The 17,631-nt window shown below is 32.8% G+C and overlaps 1 protein-coding gene across 1 annotated transcript; it reads left to right on the top strand.

Moving 5' to 3' along the window:
- Nucleotides 1-2,492: 2,492 nt before the first annotated feature.
- Nucleotides 2,493-4,311, top strand: LOC110608931 (3-ketoacyl-CoA synthase 11). The gene is made up of 2 exons (XM_021748211.2): nt 2,493-3,157; nt 3,423-4,311. Exons 1-2 carry the CDS (start codon nt 2,525-2,527, stop codon nt 4,203-4,205), a joined length of 1,416 nt encoding a protein of 471 aa, XP_021603903.1. The 5' UTR covers nt 2,493-2,524; the 3' UTR covers nt 4,206-4,311.
- The last annotated feature ends 13,320 nt before the right edge of the window (nt 4,312-17,631 follow it).

The following is a 17,631-nucleotide window of genomic DNA, read 5'->3' as shown; positions in this document are numbered from 1 at the left end:
GGAACAATAAGGGCTAGCACTCGGATGGGGCTAACAGAGGAGGAGTTGAAAATAGAGCCTTGCTAGGGGAGGAAGAGGTGTTTCTATCCATATTAAAAGGACAACAAAAGTTACCGTGAAACAGACAACTTTAATAGAAACGAGAAGAGAGTCGTAGAGTGAATTCCTCTAAAAAAGAAGTTGCAAAAAAATGCAAAAGTAATGCTTGGAGAAGATGATGAACCTTTATAAAGGTAGTTTCGATGGCAAGCGTTAAATGCGGCATGATAAACATTGCAGTAGCCATCAAAAGGATTAGTAGGCCAAGCAACATGAGTAGCAAGGAGTCAATCTCGAGGGGCCACTATCCTGGACCTCGATAAAAGATGTCCCCTTCGAATATGAAGAAACGAAAACTAGTGGGAGGACTTCTGATGTTATATAACATCCACCCAAGGTAAGTTATAAGCTGTCACCGCAAGATAGAGGCCATGTGGTAAGGATCTGATAAGTGAAAAACACGATCTTACCCGAGTAAAAGGAGATCCAAACACTTTAATACTCGGATTGTCGTCATGACTCGCCCTTCCCTGATAGGCCGAGTCTTGGCACAGGGTTACTATTGTCAGGTACATTCCTATTTTGCCTAAGATTACGGGATTACTAACTTATTAGCTGGTGATATCTCTTATCGAGTAGCCGGCCACAATATTGTCAGATTATCAGAAAATACTGTGTTTATCTCTATCTTCTTACAGTATAAAAGGGGAACGATCACAGAGCCAAGGGTACGCTATCTCTAAGACTATTTAACCTCTAAGTAATCCAAAGCATTCTCTCTATTCTTCTCGATACTGACTTGAGCATCAAAATGGCTGCCGTGGCCACCCACCACTGCCTCACATTTCCTCTCTTGCAGATTCTAGGCAATCACAATACAATTTCAGTCTGGTCACGTCATCAATCTAATCTCAGCAATATCACTAAAATAATTCATTAAACTTTCACTTCTTAAAATAATTCTTAATTTATTTCTCATCCAATATTCAATATTTTATAGAAGTGATTTTGAAAAATGAGAGATAAAAAATAAATTTAGGAGTTTATTGATAGTTATATGGTGTTTCCACCAATGACATAAAAATATTCTTAAAAATGAAGTAGAATTAGTTAAATACTCAAAATACAAGATTTAACTAGTTATTTTTAAAATATCGGATAGAATTATAATGATTTAAAAAGTATAAAATTTTTTTGACAATTATATTGTGTTACTGACAGATTCATGTGGCACGTGATATAATTTTTTTATTAATAAATTAACAACAAAATAAATAATAGGTATAATTAGTAAAATGTTCAAATTATAGGATTTAATTAGTAATTTTTAAAATTCAGAATAGAATTACAAAAATTATAAACGATAGAGTTAAATTGATAATTTTTTATTATATTGTTTATGAAAAATTATATCAAATTATATAAAAAAAAGTTTACAATAAACAGAAGCAACATGTTAAAAATGTTTAATACAAAGCTAGTTTTATAAATAAAAAATTATGTAAAGCATACAGTGATATGAAGGCATTTAGTTTGATTACTTTTATATACTTCTTAAATACGTAAAGGAATTAAAAAAAAAAAAAAAAAGAATAAAAGTATTTTTTCCAACTCAATCCTTATAAGTCAAGGTTACGTGTAATGTTTTACTGATTTCATAAAAAAAACGTTTTAACCCTACCATTAATATTATTTAAAGTAAACGTAAATTACATTCTTTTTTTTAGTTTTATACTATTTAAAAAGTATGTTTTGTCAATTAATTAAATAATAATATAAAAAATATGAATTAGAATTTTTTTAAATGATTTTAGTTCATTATGCATTTAAAATATATAAAAATAAATTCTATCTATATTTTACAAATTAATAAACTCATAAATCCACGGTCAACTGAGTTTAAATAATTTTTCTTTCAGCACTCACAGATTTAACATGATAATAAGTGTGTTTAAATAAATATAAGAAATCAAATTCTATTTTCCAATCTCCCATATCTGTTTAGAAAAAAAAAAATCTCCTAACAATATTTCTATTTCTTAAAAAAGAATTATGACTTTACATAACAGAAATGTGGCTTGCTATATATGGCGACACCTAATACCAACTTTTGAAATATTCTATCAACCTTTTTTAATTCATGTTTTAATGTTTTTCACATGATTTAAAAAATAATAAATACATAAAATTTTGATAAAATAAAAAAAATTATATTACTCTTCAATTAAAATAACTATATAAATATGATGAACGTAATTAATATTTTACTTTTTTTTTTTTGAAGTCTAATATTTTACTTATTAAAATGTGAATCAGAAAATAAAATATTTAATAAAGTATTAAAATTATAAAACCTCACTTATTTAAAAATAAAACTAACTCCTAAAATGAAAAATTAAAAAGAAAAATACAAGGAGTATTAATATATATAAGGCACCAACATCTCACAAATTCTCACAGCAAAAACTGCTTGCTCTTGAATCCCATGATCCTCTTTCTCAAACTATTTCTTGGCATGGCTTTGGTTCGTTGTTCAATGCTCACCTTTGAAAATCTCTGTGAGCTATGGAACCAACTTAGATTCAATTTGGAAATAGTTGTTGTATCCTCAACCTTTATACTTATTATAAGCACTCTATATTTCATGAGAAAGCCAAGAAAGATTTACTTAGTTGATTTTGCTTGTTACAAACCAGAGCCATCTTACAAGTGTCCCAAAGAGCATTGCATGAAAGTAATTGATAGTGGGGAAGCGTTCACAAAGGAAAGTTTAGAGTTTGCAAGAAAAATTCTGGAGAAATCTGGGATTGGTCAGGAAGCATACGGATCCAATGGAGTAATGCAAATCCCTCAAAACCTATGCATGGCTGAGGCAAGAAAGGATGCAGAAATGCAGATTTTTGGAGTAGTTGATGAGCTGCTGGCCAAAACTGGAGTGAAGCCTGCAAATATAGGAATACTCGTAGTGAATTGCAGTACGTTTAATCCTCAACCCTCTCTCTCGGCCATGATTGTCAATCACTACAAGTTAAGAGATAATATTTTGAGCTTTAATCTTGGTGGTATGGGCTGCAGCGCTGGACTTATTTCTATATACCTCGCCAAAGATCTTTTACAGGTTTATTATTTTTTTCAATTTTCAATTTCTAATTTCATGTATTTTGATTAATGTGTATTGCAATATTTGATCTTGATAATTATATAAAAAATTAATTTATACCCTAATTTTTTATTATTTACTTTTAATAAATGATTTTTATAAAAACATAACTAGTTAATTAACACTTAAAATTTATAAATACAACTATTAAATCTCTATATACAATTATAATATTGATTAATATGTTGATGATGATAGATGACCTCTGTTATTCATTGTGTAGGTCCATCCAAACTCCTATGCTTTAGTGGTTAATACAGAAAATGCCATTAGTACTTGGTATGAAGGCAACGAACGCTCAATGCTTATCACAAACTGTCTATTTCGAGTTGGAGGAGCTGCAATTCTTCTATCCAACCGATCATTTGATCGTCGACGTTCTAAGTACCAGCTCATGCATAGTGTACGAACTCACATGGGTGCTGATGATAAGTCCTATAATTGTATAATGCAACAAGAAGATAAGAATGGTACCATTGGAGTCTCACTTTCAAAAGAACTCATAGTGGTTGCTGGAGGCGCTCTTAAGGCGAACATCACCACACTTGGACCATTAGTTCTTCCATTATCTGAACAACTAAAATATCTTGCAACTTTAATAATAAAAAAGATTCTCAAAATAAAGATAAAACCATACATTCTAGATTTCAAATTGGCATTTGAACACTTCTGCATCCATCCTGGAGGAAGAGCTGTTTTAGATACAGTGGAGAAAAGCCTAAGTCTCACTGAGTGGCACATGGAGCCTTCAAGAATGACTCTCTATAGGTTTGCAAACACTTCAAGTACTTCAATATGGTATGAATTGGCTTACTCAGAAGCTAAGGGAAGGATCAAGAAGGGTCATAGGGTGTGGCAATTAGGTTTTGGTGCAGGTTTCAAGTGCAACAGCATTGTGTGGCGTGCTATAAGGTCTATCAATCCAGCCAACGAGAAGAATCCTTGGATTGATGAAATTAATGATTTTCCTGTTCACATACCTAAAGTCACACCAATAATGTATTAAACCCTTCTTTCTCTTGTGTGTTATTAGGCTAAACTGCTTCCTTCACATTTCAGAAAATCCAGTGTGCTTGTAATTATATTATAATTTATAATAATATCAATGGCCTTTCCTTCATTGATGGTGGATTGGAATCGTTTCTATAATGAAGAGCTTTCAAATTTAAACTCCAATTATACCAAAAATACAATTTATAATAATAATTGCTCTTTTTACAAATAAATACTTTATTATTAAATATCAATTAAATTTTATCAATAGATTTAAATTTATCTTCATAACTTTGAAGTGTTGAATTCGAGTTTTAGTGAAAGCTAATTTATTTTTTAAAGTAAAACTACTAGTTGTATTAATAAAATTTCATCAAATAAAGAGAGATATCATTCCAAATAGAGAGACAACCATGCTTAATAGATTCTCTAGCCAAAGTATGAGCAGTTAGAGTGGTATGACGACGAACCCATCTAATAGAAATATCAGTTCCAGAGTCTAACAAAGATTTACGATCATTCAAAATCAAACTCAGTTCAAAAATGTCTAAATGTGGAGACTGAAGAGATTGAACCACTTGCAAACAATCCATAAGAATGCAGCCATTAAAATGCAAAAATTCCATCGCAAAGAGCAAACAGTGACGGAGAGTTAAAGTTTCAACAATTACCGGCATACTACTACCTTCCGAGAAACCAGAAATACCATGTTGAAATATACCCTCAGAGTTTTCCATAACAAAACCATAGCCAATTAAATCTTGAGTTTGAAACAAAGCCCCATCCACTTGACAAAGCCAACTGAAATTGTCCAAGCTTGAAGATTTTTCGAACCTTGTCTTGGAACTTCAAAATCTGCAGTAAAAAATTATAAAAATTATCATTAGGCTATAAATCTCCCACTCCCCCTAACCTCCAAACTTTTTTAGACACAGGACAATGCAACAAAATATGATTGACACTTTCATCTCATATCTTCATGGCATCAAGGACATCTAGCATCCACATCTATACTGTTTTGCCTTAAGTTACCCTTTGTAAGCAATATATTCCTACAAGCTCTCCAACAGAAATCCTTCACTTTTGGAAGGACCAAAACATTCCACAAACTAGTCCACAACTCACCCCCCACATTAAAAGATAATCTTCCTAGTAAGTCCATACAAACAAAGTATGCAGATTTCACCGTATACACACCTCTTTTATTAAAGTGCCACAAGAAGGAATCTTCCTTACTGGTAATACTAATAGGAATACTGATAATAACTCTGATATCTCTTGGGAAAAAAAAAAGCTCCATTAAAAGAGCAATATTCCAAGCCCTCCAATTACCTTCAAAAGGATCACAAACACGCAAATGTGGTTCAATAAAATCGGGGCCATCATCCGCAAAAAAGGTATTCTCTTTAGGAATCCAGGGAGCCGAAGCCGCTAAAATCTTCTCTCCATTACACACCCTCCACTTTGTACCCCTTCGAATTAACTCTCTTGATGCCATCACACTTTTCCAAACAAAGCTAGCACCATTACTTACATTGGTGGAAAATAAATCACCATTTGGGAAGTACTTTGCTTTAAACACTCTATGACAAAGAGTATTAGGATTTGTTAAGAACCTCCATAGTTGTTTGCCAAGTAAAGACAAATTAAAACTCCTAAAGTCCCGAAACCCCATACCCCCCTCCTTCTTTCTACTACACATCTTCTCCCATGCTAGCCAATTAATACCCCTCCGCCCTTCTCTTTTACTCCCCCACCAAAAGCCATTGATCATTTTATGCAATTAATTCAAAATAGTAATGGGAATCAAAAAAATATTCATGCAATATGCAGGTATAGCCTGCAACACAGATTTTATGAGAACTTCCCTGCTTGCTCTAGATAGGAATCTGTTGATTCATGAATTAATCCTCTTCCATATTCTTTCTTTCAGAAAATCAAAAATTGCTTTTTTATTCCTCCCAATAAGAGAAGGTAACCCCAGGTAGGCACTATGACTCAATGGTGAATGAACATCCAAGATATTACTGATATTAGATCTTACAGAGGAGATCACATTGGGACTGAAGAAAATGCCAGATTTGTTAAAGTTCACCAATTGTCCAGAAGCAGCCGCATAGGTATTGAGAATAGATTTAATATTATCTGCTTCCTCCAGTCTAATATTAAAAAATAGCAAAAAATCATCTGTAAAAAATAAATGTGAGATCTTTGGGCATCTAACACCTGCCTTACAGCCCTGTAACAAGCCCCTAGATTCAGCATCTTTAAGTAGTAACGATAATCCTTCCGCACACACCAAATAAAGATACGAAGAAATAGGATCCCCCTGTCGAAGACCTCTACCAGGCACAATAGGACCAATCCAATCACTATTAAAATTGATATTGTAAGAAACTTCTGAAAAGCACATAGTCAACCACTTAATCCATTGAGTAGAAAAACCAAATCGTTCCAGCATGCCTTTCAGAAACTCCCACTCTACCATATCATAAGCCTTAGAATTATCAATTTTAAGTGCGCAATTACCATAATTTTTGCCCTTATTAATTTTCATATTGTGAATCATTTCAAACGCAACCATAATATTATTGGCAATCAACCGATGAGGGATAAAGGTAGACTGATTCTTAGAGATAATCATAGGAAGGACCCTTTTAAATTTGTTCTCCAAAGCTTTAGCCACAATCTTATATAACACATTACAATTGGACGAAAATCTTTAACTGTTTCAGGACTATCCACTTTAGAGATCAAAACAATCAATGTTTCAGTAAGAGAAGAAGCAAAAGTACCTTGTTGAAGCCATAGGCGATAACCATCGGAAACATTATTGCCAATCAAGTGCCAAAATCTTTGATAAAATGCAGGATTTAACCCATCCGGCCCAGGTGCCTTGTCTGGATGCATCTGAAAAAGAGTAGCTCTAAATTCCTCATTCGAAAAGGGAGCACAAAGATCAACATTATCGACGATACTAATCAAGGGCGGCACCAACTCAAAAATCCGTTCACAATCCACAAAACCGCCATAAAAAAAAGACTGGAATTAATGCATAACATGATTTTTAATTTCCTGCTCATGCTCAATCTAGGTACCCGACGACTCATTTAATTTAGTAATACGGTTCATTCTTCGTCTACTATTAATTTGTACATGAAAAAATTTTGTATTTCGGTCCCCATTTTTAAGCCAAAAGCACTTTGCATGTTGTTTAAGTCTAGCTTATTCCTGCTCAAGGAGATGATTCCAGTCTTCCTTTAAAGAGGCGTGAGGAACAGTACTGGGTCCATTATCCAATAATCTCTGTATAGTCTTCTTCTTTTGCCAAAACTCTCTATTTCTACTCCTACCCACAATGAAAGAGCATAAACTAAATTATCACATTCCATCAAAAGATTGCGTGGTATAGAATTAATCCAAGCTCCTTTAACAACCTCAGCTAGACCCTCATCACATAACCATGCATTATCAAATCAAAATCTCCTTCTTTCTCCCCTATTATCCTTAGGAGCTGTATTAATCACCAATGATTTGTGATCCGATCTAGGAACATAAACAATCGAGCAGACCACATTAGTGAATTTACGAGCCCAGTCCTCAGTAGCAAGGGCTCTATCAAGCTTCTCTCTAACCAGATTATTCGACTCCCTGCCCTTCTCCCATGTGAAGAAAGAGAGCCAACAGTGGGTATTTGAACAAGATTATTGTCTTAAGTGCCTGTCTAAACCCCTGCATAAGATAATTTGACAAAGATGCTCCTCCTTCTTTCTCATCTCTCGAGCATAAATCATTAAAGTCTCCCGAACAAAGCCACGAAAGAGAGCTTATATGAGATAAAGCTCGAATAAGGTTCCAAGACTGACGTCGTCATTGCGATTCCGGAAACCCATAATAACTAGTAAACCTCCATTGAATATTACCTTTCGAAACAACCGAATCAATAAAATTTGAAGAAAAGCCAACCACAGAAATAGATACATAACTCTTCCACAGTAACGAAAGGCCTCCTCCCAATCCTTGTCTATTGACTGAGAAGCAACCGTCAAACTGTAAAAAACTACGAAAAAATTTCATGCGTGAATTAAGAGCTTTTGTTTCCATCAGAAATAAAATGTCCGGGTTGTAACTAGTAATCAAATCTTTTAATGCATTAACTGTCCGAGAATTGCCGAGTCCTCAGCAGTTCCAACACAGGACGACCATTGCTTTCAGCTATCCCGACCTTTGACGGGAGAAAAAAGCGAGAGTATCGAGCCACAGAGGAATCACTGAGGGAAACTTTAGTGAAAGCTAATTATATAATAAAATTATGTGGGAATTTTATGGAATTTATAATTTCCATGTTATAAGGAATAGAAACAGTTGTTAACAAAATTATTTAATTGAATAATATTTATGGAATCGAATATTTATTAATTTCGAAAATATAAAATTATAAAAAAATGATAAAACTTTTATTTAATTTTATAGAAACAAATAAAATTTAGTGAAAAGTTACAATTATATCAATAAGTTTAAATTATCTAAAATATATGAAGCAACTATTTTTTTTGAAAAAAAAAATACTTCGTAATTTTTTGATAATTTTAGTTTTTTTCATAAAATATTTGAATTATAATAATAAACTTAAAGTATAATTTAACTACAAATAAGATTAATAATTTTAGATTTTAATAAATTATAAAATTAAATATAATATGTAGATAATTTTTAATACAATAAAATTTCATTTAAATAAGAAATCAATCTAATTAACCAATCAAATTAAATATTTTAATCAGTTTTTTTATTTTTATTATCTAATTAATAATTTATACAAAACCTAAAAATAAGAGTAAAGTTTTCCTATACTCACGTGGTACTACTCATCACCATCTATTCACTCTCCCCATAGTCTTTTATGTCTATATAAAATTATTTTTATTTTATTTATTTTATTTTTTTAAATCCATCTCCCTTCTCTAATGTAGGTTTATCTTACCTATGATGCTATCTACTTATCTTCCTGTGTGTTGCTTGAATGGATTATTGTAAGCTAACTTATTCCTTAACTCAATTTTTAAACCTGTCTCTCCTTCCCAATTTAGATTTATCTTACCTACAATCTTATCTACTTGTCTTCCTGTTTGTGTTTCTTGAATGGGTTAGTGTAAGCTAACTTAATCCTTAACTTTATTATAATAGCCTAAGGCTAGGATGAGAGATTAAGCATATGACAACCTTATTAAATAACCCTTGTAATTCAAATCCTACATACTTTTATTTACTTCTATGATGTGTCTTAAAAGCATTGGTTACTATCATATCAAAATCTTTTTTAAAAAATCTATCTAAAATTCTCTTACACTTATTATAAGTATATCTATATATGCACTCACAGGCTTAATCTGGTGGTAAATATAAGAAGAAATCTCAGGTTAATTAACACAATATATCGACTTCATCCTCTACTTTTTTTTTTTTTTTTTTGTTCTAGTAGTTAAAATAAATATGTATCAAAGTTATATCATTATCTTAACTTAAACCTTTACACTAATACCACTAAATATTTAATTTTCGATAAATCAATTATAAATATTTATATACATCTAAAAGTCATTATATATATTTTATACAACATGTGCATTAAACTTTACAATAAGCAACCACCTAGCTCTAGTAACTCTATCTCCCAAAACTCTTCTTTCTCCTCTACTATATAATATATGCACTTGTTGAAAATTCAATATGCTAAGCTTTCATTTAGTGAATGCTCATATATATGAATTTCATACAATTACATTTACTTATATATGTATATTTTACAAGATAATATTTTTCATTGGATTCATAAAATTTAATAAAATCGAACTAAAAATAATTAATTTGATATTAATATGTTCAAACAACTAGGCAAATTAAATATGATAAACGAATTCTTACAACATGATTATTTCTTAGAAAATTTAATTTCATATGCACATTGTATAAATTTTATTACTTACACACTATATTTTTTATAATCATAAGACAATTGGTCAGTAAAATATTTAAAACTTGAGGTAGGATCAATAGCTACATAAGGACAACTGTATCATTAGGCTATAGAGTATCAAAACTATAGGGTTCAAAGACCATACTAATAGAACTCGAAAATTAAAATGCTACCGGTCAAAAGTCAAAATGATAGGATATAAAAACCAAAATAATAGATCTAAAGACTAAAACTATATCGATAGTGGTAAGGCTCAAAAATAAAACTCATGGATGCTTATGTAGCTTCAATAATCCATAACATGTAATCATAATATGTTATACCTTTACACTAGCTTACATTCTCTACTTGGGACTAAGATTCATGATTTAATATTATCTTCAAAATCCATATTTGATTTTTGAAATTAACTATGACCATGCCATCTTAGTCACAAATAAAATTTTTTACGTATTGTAACCTGTAATCAAGCTCTCAGTCATTCTAAGAAAAGTTAGCATGTATGCTTGACGACTTTCAGCTAAGTAAACAAATCTCACCATGTAGATACTTTCTTGTAGATTATTTTCCGTCATTCATCTCCTCACTTAACTAGACTTATATATCATGTTGATAAAGGACTAATTAGACTCCTTCAGGAGTTTTAATCAATATCGTTTCGTTAAGACAATATAAGAGAAAAGATAGGTTGAAAAATAAACAGTCTTATTGAAATTCTTTAAAAATTAAAAAGTGAGTTTCTAATAGACAAATGAGGCTATTTATAATAAAAACAAAACCCTAATATGCAAAATTATGAAAATATACAAAATATCTAAAAAAATTAATTAAAATGTAAAATTGACCCTCTAAACAATGGAATTTCCATATCAAACTTTGTGACAGACTTGCGGCTCTCGTCACACTTTTGAAAATCGTGTGTCTCAAAATTTCCTTTTCGAAAAGCTATCGTGGGTCTCCATCTGACGTCGGCAGCAAAAGTTAGATCCGGTCCAAGTTTGCCGTAAAGTTCAAGACTAGTTGCTCCATGTCATTCCCTTCCACTTGTAAAGAACTCGACCTCAAGTTTTCATCAGCAGGGTAGTACTGAAATAGATCTGCCACGTTAAACGTCTTGAAAATTTTCATCTCATATAGGAGGTCAAGAACATATGCATTGTTATTAATCTTATGAATAATCCAGAATGGATCAATCTTCTTGGCGTCAAGATTTTTCTGTCCTCCACCACACTCCTTGCGTAAATACACTATAACTTGGTCACCGACATTGAAGGACTTGAAACACATATATTTTTCAACTGTAGCATTATATTTATCATTGGTTTCTATAAGGCATTGTTGTACCTGTTTGAAAACATCCACGTGCTGCTTTGCCTAGTTGCTTGTTGCAATACTGTTGTGAGAACCTATAAGAAGGGCAATAAGATCAACTGTATGCGCTGGGACTTTCATGTACACAACTGCAAACAGTGACATCTTTGTGGAGTTGTGGACAACACTGTTGTAAGCAAATTCTGCTTGTACAAGAGCAAGATCCCAAGCAATTTTCTTATTACTGTAGATGCAGGGCAGAATATTGCTAAGCGTGCAGTTCACCACTTCAGTTTGTCCATTAGTTTGGGGATGGGTAGCACTGCTGTATCGAAGTTCAGTTCCAAAACGTTTTCATAAAGTCACCCAGAAATGAGCTAGAAATGAGCTATAAACTTCACATCTCTATCAGAAGTAACGGTCTTAGGGACGCCATGTAAGCGAACAACCTCATGGAAAAACAGTTTTGCCACATGAGAAGCATCATTAGTTTTCTTACAAGAAATGAGATGCGCCATTTTGGAGAACCTGTCAATAACAACAAAAATGAAATCAGATCCACGTTGAGTTCGTGGAAGACCAAGAACAAAATCCATAGACAAGTCCTCCCAAGGATGTGCTGGAATAGGCAGTGGAGTGTATAAGCATGTATTTTGCGAATGTCCCTTCTGAGTTTGACAAACTGGGCATTCTGGACTATCCAACATATATCCCTTTTTTAATTGTGGCCAGTAAAAACGCTCCTCCAACCCAGCAATAGTCTTGTCACGCCCCAAATGACCACTCAAACCTCCTTTATGGACCTCCCGAATTAGCTTTCCCGCAAAGAAGATCGAGGAATGCATAACATGTTCTCCTTAAAAAGAAAGCCATCATGTATCAAGAACCCATCGGCAGGCTAGTGAGCCTGGACTCTAGCCCATATATCAGCAAAGTCATCATCTGTAGCATACAAATCTTTCATAAATTCAAAACCTACAACCTCCTGATTAACTGTAATGAATAAAGCAGCCCTCCTACTCAAAGCATCTGCCACCTTATTACTATGGCCAGCCTTATCTTTTATGACATAATGAAAGGCTCCAAAATAAGCTGCCCAAAGAGCATGCATATTATTCACATGTTTTTGAGTTTTAAAGTGGATCAAAGATTGATGATCTGTGTGAATAATAAACTCTCGCCCCATCAGATACTGCTCCCAAGTTTTAAAAGTTTGAAATACTGCATATAGCTCCTGCTCATAAGTAGACTACTTCTTCCTAACTTCATTCAGTTTTTCACTAAAGAAGGCAATAGGACTTTTAGACTGTGACAAAACTCTACCAATCCCCACTCCACAAGTATCACATTCAACCTCAAACAGTTTATCAAAATCTGATAGAGCAATAATAGGAGCAGAAGTAAGCTTATCTTTAATCTCTTTAAAACTCTTGTTGGCAGCGTCAGTCCATGCAAATTTCTACACTCTCTCTTTCTTCAAGCAATCTATGATAGGGACAACGATGCTGCTGAAATTTCTAATAAACCGTCGATAGAAAGTAGCAAGGTCATGAAAGATGCGAACTTCATAAATAGTTTTAGGGATGGGCCAATTCCGTATTGCTTTTACCTTCTTCTCATCAACATGTATCCCTTCTGCACTAACAATGAATCCCAAGAACAGAACGTGCTCTATTATATAAATGCACTTTTTAAAATTAATAACCAGCTCACTTTCTTGCAAGGATGTCATGACTTGACGGAGAAGCTGTAAATATTTTTTTTCGCTGCGACTAAAAATCAAGATATCATCAACATAAACAACCACAAATTTGCGTAACAAAGGACACAAAACCTGGTTCATGAGTCGCATAAAAGTGCTAGGTGCATTCGTTAAACCAAAGGGCATAACCAGCCACTCATACAAGCCTTTCTTAGTCTTGAATGCGGTCTTCCATTCATCTCCATTCTTAATTCGAACTTGGTGATAGCCGCTTTTAAGGTCGATTTTAAAAAAGCTTTAGACTCGGATAGCTGATCTAGCATGTCATCCAGTCGTGCAATAGGAAATCGATACTGAACTAATTTTGTTGATGGCCCTGCTATCCATGCACATTCTCCAAGTCCCATCTTTCTTTGAAACTAATAGGGCAAGTACTCCGTAGGGGCTAATGATCTCCTCAAACTAATGGAGGATTTCACTCTCTTTTGGATTCATCTTATAATGAGGCAGATTCGGTAATTTTGATTCAGGAATGAGATCAATCTGATGTTAGATATCCTGCAGAGGTGAAAGCTTGGATGATTCCTCTACTATCTTAGGAAACTCCTTCAACAGCTCTTTGATGGGTGGTGGTAAAGATGGTGCATCCTCCATTGCACTTTTTTTTCTGACCAATAAAGCTAGTGTGCTTCCAGATTTTTCAATTGTGCCTGATAGCCTCTGCACTTGTAGAAACAGCAACAACATTCTTCCCTTCCATTTTAGAATGTTTTGCTGAACCGGAAGGCAAGATAGTAATCTTCTTTTGATTCCACGTGAACATGTATGAATTCTCCTTCCCCTTATGCAAAGTATTTGGTCTCAATAAGTATGCCTTCTACTATACAATCTAATGTAGAAAGGGTATCGGTGTTACTCTCTAGACCTCAACAAGTATCTGGTCTCAACAGATGTAGTCTTTTTCGAGCAAGTTTCTTTTTATTCTATTTCACAAACCTCTCCTGATCAAGAGAATGATGATGAGTGGCCCATCTATAGAATCATATCTGATGGTGGGACCTCTTCGAGTATGCCTTCTACTATACAATCTGATAGTAACATTCCTCCTAATACCCAGCCTCCTGTTAAACCGTTAGCTGTTCAAGTTTACTCTCGGAGACTAGTACTTGATGATACATGTCCTACACCAGAATCTTCTTTGCCATCAGATCCACCACCAAGTGACCTTGACCTCCCCATTAGTCTTCGTAAAGGTAAACGATAGTGTAAATCTATCTATTCAGTTGTTAACTTTCTATCTTATGATCACCTGTCTCCTTTTTCTACCTCTTTAATTGTCTCTCTAGATTCTATTTCTTTGCCTAAGACAGTTAAAGAGGCCCTGGCTCATTCTAGATGGTGTGATGCAATGTTTGAGGAGATCAAGGCTTTAGATGAAAATCATACTTGAGAACTAGTTGATTTACCTGCTGGCAAGAAGGCTGTGGGCTGTAAATGGGTTTTTGCCATCAAAGTCAATCCAGATGGCTCCATAGTAAGGCTTAAGGCCCATCTTGTCGCCAAAGGTTATGCCCAAACCTATGGCGTTGACTATTCTAACACTTTTTTTCCTGTGGCAAAAATGACCTCAGTTCGCTTGTTAATCTACCTAATTGCTTCTTAGCATTGCCCTTTACACCAATTAGATATCAAGCATGCATTTTTACATGGTGACCTCCAAGAGGAGGTGTATATGGAGCAACCACCAGGGTTTGTTGCTCAGGGACAATATGGGAAAGTCTGCCATTTGAAGAAATCTTTGTATGGTTTGAAGCAGAGTCCTCATGCATGGTTTGGCAAGTTCAGTGAAGTTATTTAAAAATTTGGGTTGAAAAAAAGCAAGTGTGACCATTCAATCTGCTATAAAAATTCAAATACTGGTATTATTCTCCTTGTTGTATATGTTGATGATATTGTCATTACAGGGAATGATAGTATAGAGATCTCTTCTCTCAAAAACTACTTGCATGTGAGTTTTCATATCAATGACTTGGGTCAGCTTAAGTATTTCTTAGGAGTCAAAGTCTTGAGGAGTAAAAAGGAAATTTTCCTGTCTCAAAGGAAGTATGTTATTGACTTGTAGAAACTGGGAAGATGTGAGCTAAACCATGTAGTACACCAATGATTCCTAATATATGTCTTACAAAAGATGACGGAAACCCTTATGATGATCCAGAGAGGTACAGGAGGTTGGTTGGAAAACTGAACTACCTTATGGTGATGACTCGGCCAGATATTGTTTTTGCAGTGAGCGTTGTAAGCCAGTTCATGTATCTAAAAGGGACTCCTGGACTTAATATACTCTACAGGGATCATGGGCATACTGCACTTGAGTGTTTTTCTGATATTGACAGGGCAGGATCTAAAAGTGATAGAAAGTTGACTACAGGCTACTATGTATTTGTTGGAGAAAACTTAGTGTCTTGAAAAAGTAAGAAGCAAAATGTGGTATCCAGATCCAGTGCTGAGTTAGAATACAAGGTCATGACTCAATCCACTTGTGAGATTATGTGGATAAATCATCTGCTGAAGGAAGTTGGTATGGATGTTGCATCACCCGCGAAACTTTAGTGTGATAATCAGGCTACTCTTCACATTACTTCCAATCAGTATACCATGAACGAACTAAGCATATTGAAGTTGATTATCATTTCATTCATGAGAAGATTCAAGAAAATTTAATCTCCACCAGTTATGTGAAGACAGGAGAGCAATTGGGTGATCTACTCACCAAAACTTTAAATGGGTCTCGAATGGAATATTTTTCTAACAAGTTGGGCATGATAAATATCTATAATCCAACTTGAGAAGGAGTGTTAAAGTGTGAATATAATCTATACATAATTACAGGAGATTACGTTATTATATACTAATTGATTGATAAAAAATTATTTGGAGTTGTCTTAACAAGACCTTATAATCTATATATATACCCACTCATTTCAATTAAAAAATATACTGAAATTACTCAATTATTTCTTATCTTATTACAATTTTAAAGATTTATTAATGAAAAAAATAATACTTAAGGTTTTATGAATCAAAATATCGTTGAATCATCCAATGAAACAATTAGTTTGCATCACATATTAATAGATACTTATATCTACAAAATATTGTTGAATCCTTCGAAGTAGCTTCATGGATATATCTACAAAATATTTTATTTTTCATATATTTATTTTGATAATTTATTCTAAAAAAGCTAGATAATAATTTTAAAATTATCCTTTTTCAGTTCTATTTTTACATAGTGAAAAAAAATTTATAGTTAATTTTTATTGAAAATTAATTATATTATATTTGAAAAAAGAAATAATCGAAAGTGCAAAAGCACGTTTAATAAAAAATTAATTTATTAAAAGCACTGAGATGATTTCAAACATTATCCTCAGCTTTAAATAATGTAATTCATTTTTCAAGTGTAAACTGTTTATGAGTGTCTTTGCCGCTCTACTTTCTTTTATAATATAATTGGCAAAGGTTTTTTTTTTTTTTTTTTTTTTTTTTTTTTAAGGCATTGTATTTCAATTCAAAAGTTAACATCAAGCTAATCGTATTCACTATTCTTTGTTGAAATTTCACTTTATTATAATTTTTTATCATCGCTAATTGTTTTTCATTCAAAACTTTAATTAATTTTTATTGTACAATGATATTTTTCATTGTACTTTATCACAAACTAAAATTATTATTTTATATCGAATGACTCTGCCTCAGAATTTATTCTCGCTATTTTTAACATTACAGACCTCAGCTCTGATATAAATTTATTATAATAATCACTCACAAAAAATAAATCATACTAAATGTAGCGTGGATTGAGGTAAGTCTATCCATAATAAATTCACTAATAAAGAAAAATAATTTACAATCATTAATTATTTTTCTTTTTCTCTTAATAAATTATTTTCGCGGCTCAATCATTTACAGTTTATCCTTATTGCATGTCAAACTCATTTTGGAGATATGTATCAAGATGATGTCAGAAAACCATGTGAGTTAGTATGTAATAAAGAATGCTATTTCCAGCTGTGCTTAGATAGTGAACCATTTAGTTGAAGAAAAAGTGGGTAAAGTGACGAATGAAGTTGTTAAAGATACCGTGTTGTCAAAAAAGGAAAATAAAAAAGAAAAAGAGGAAAAATAAAAGAAAAGTAAAAAAAAAAAAAAAGTTGGACAACATTGGATGTCCGTTGCAAAAATAAGAGTAAAGAAAGAAAAAAATTTTGAAAGGGCACTTTCAGCCAAATGAGGAAAACAATAAAAACCTTAAAGGGTATTTTTAGTAATACGAGACTTTAAACTAAAAAGAGGATGAAAACTTAAAGAGGGCATTCTTAAATTAAAAAAAAAAAAAAAACAAACAAAAAGAAAACATGACATTAATTCGGAAATTTAATTTAATTA

Source organism: Manihot esculenta, chromosome 2 (genome assembly GCF_001659605.2).
Source record: "Manihot esculenta cultivar AM560-2 chromosome 2, M.esculenta_v8, whole genome shotgun sequence".
NCBI classification, from domain to species: domain Eukaryota; kingdom Viridiplantae; phylum Streptophyta; class Magnoliopsida; order Malpighiales; family Euphorbiaceae; genus Manihot; species Manihot esculenta.
The sequence above is the reverse complement of the archived record's forward strand: the minus strand, read 5'-3'. Positions and strand labels throughout refer to the sequence as shown.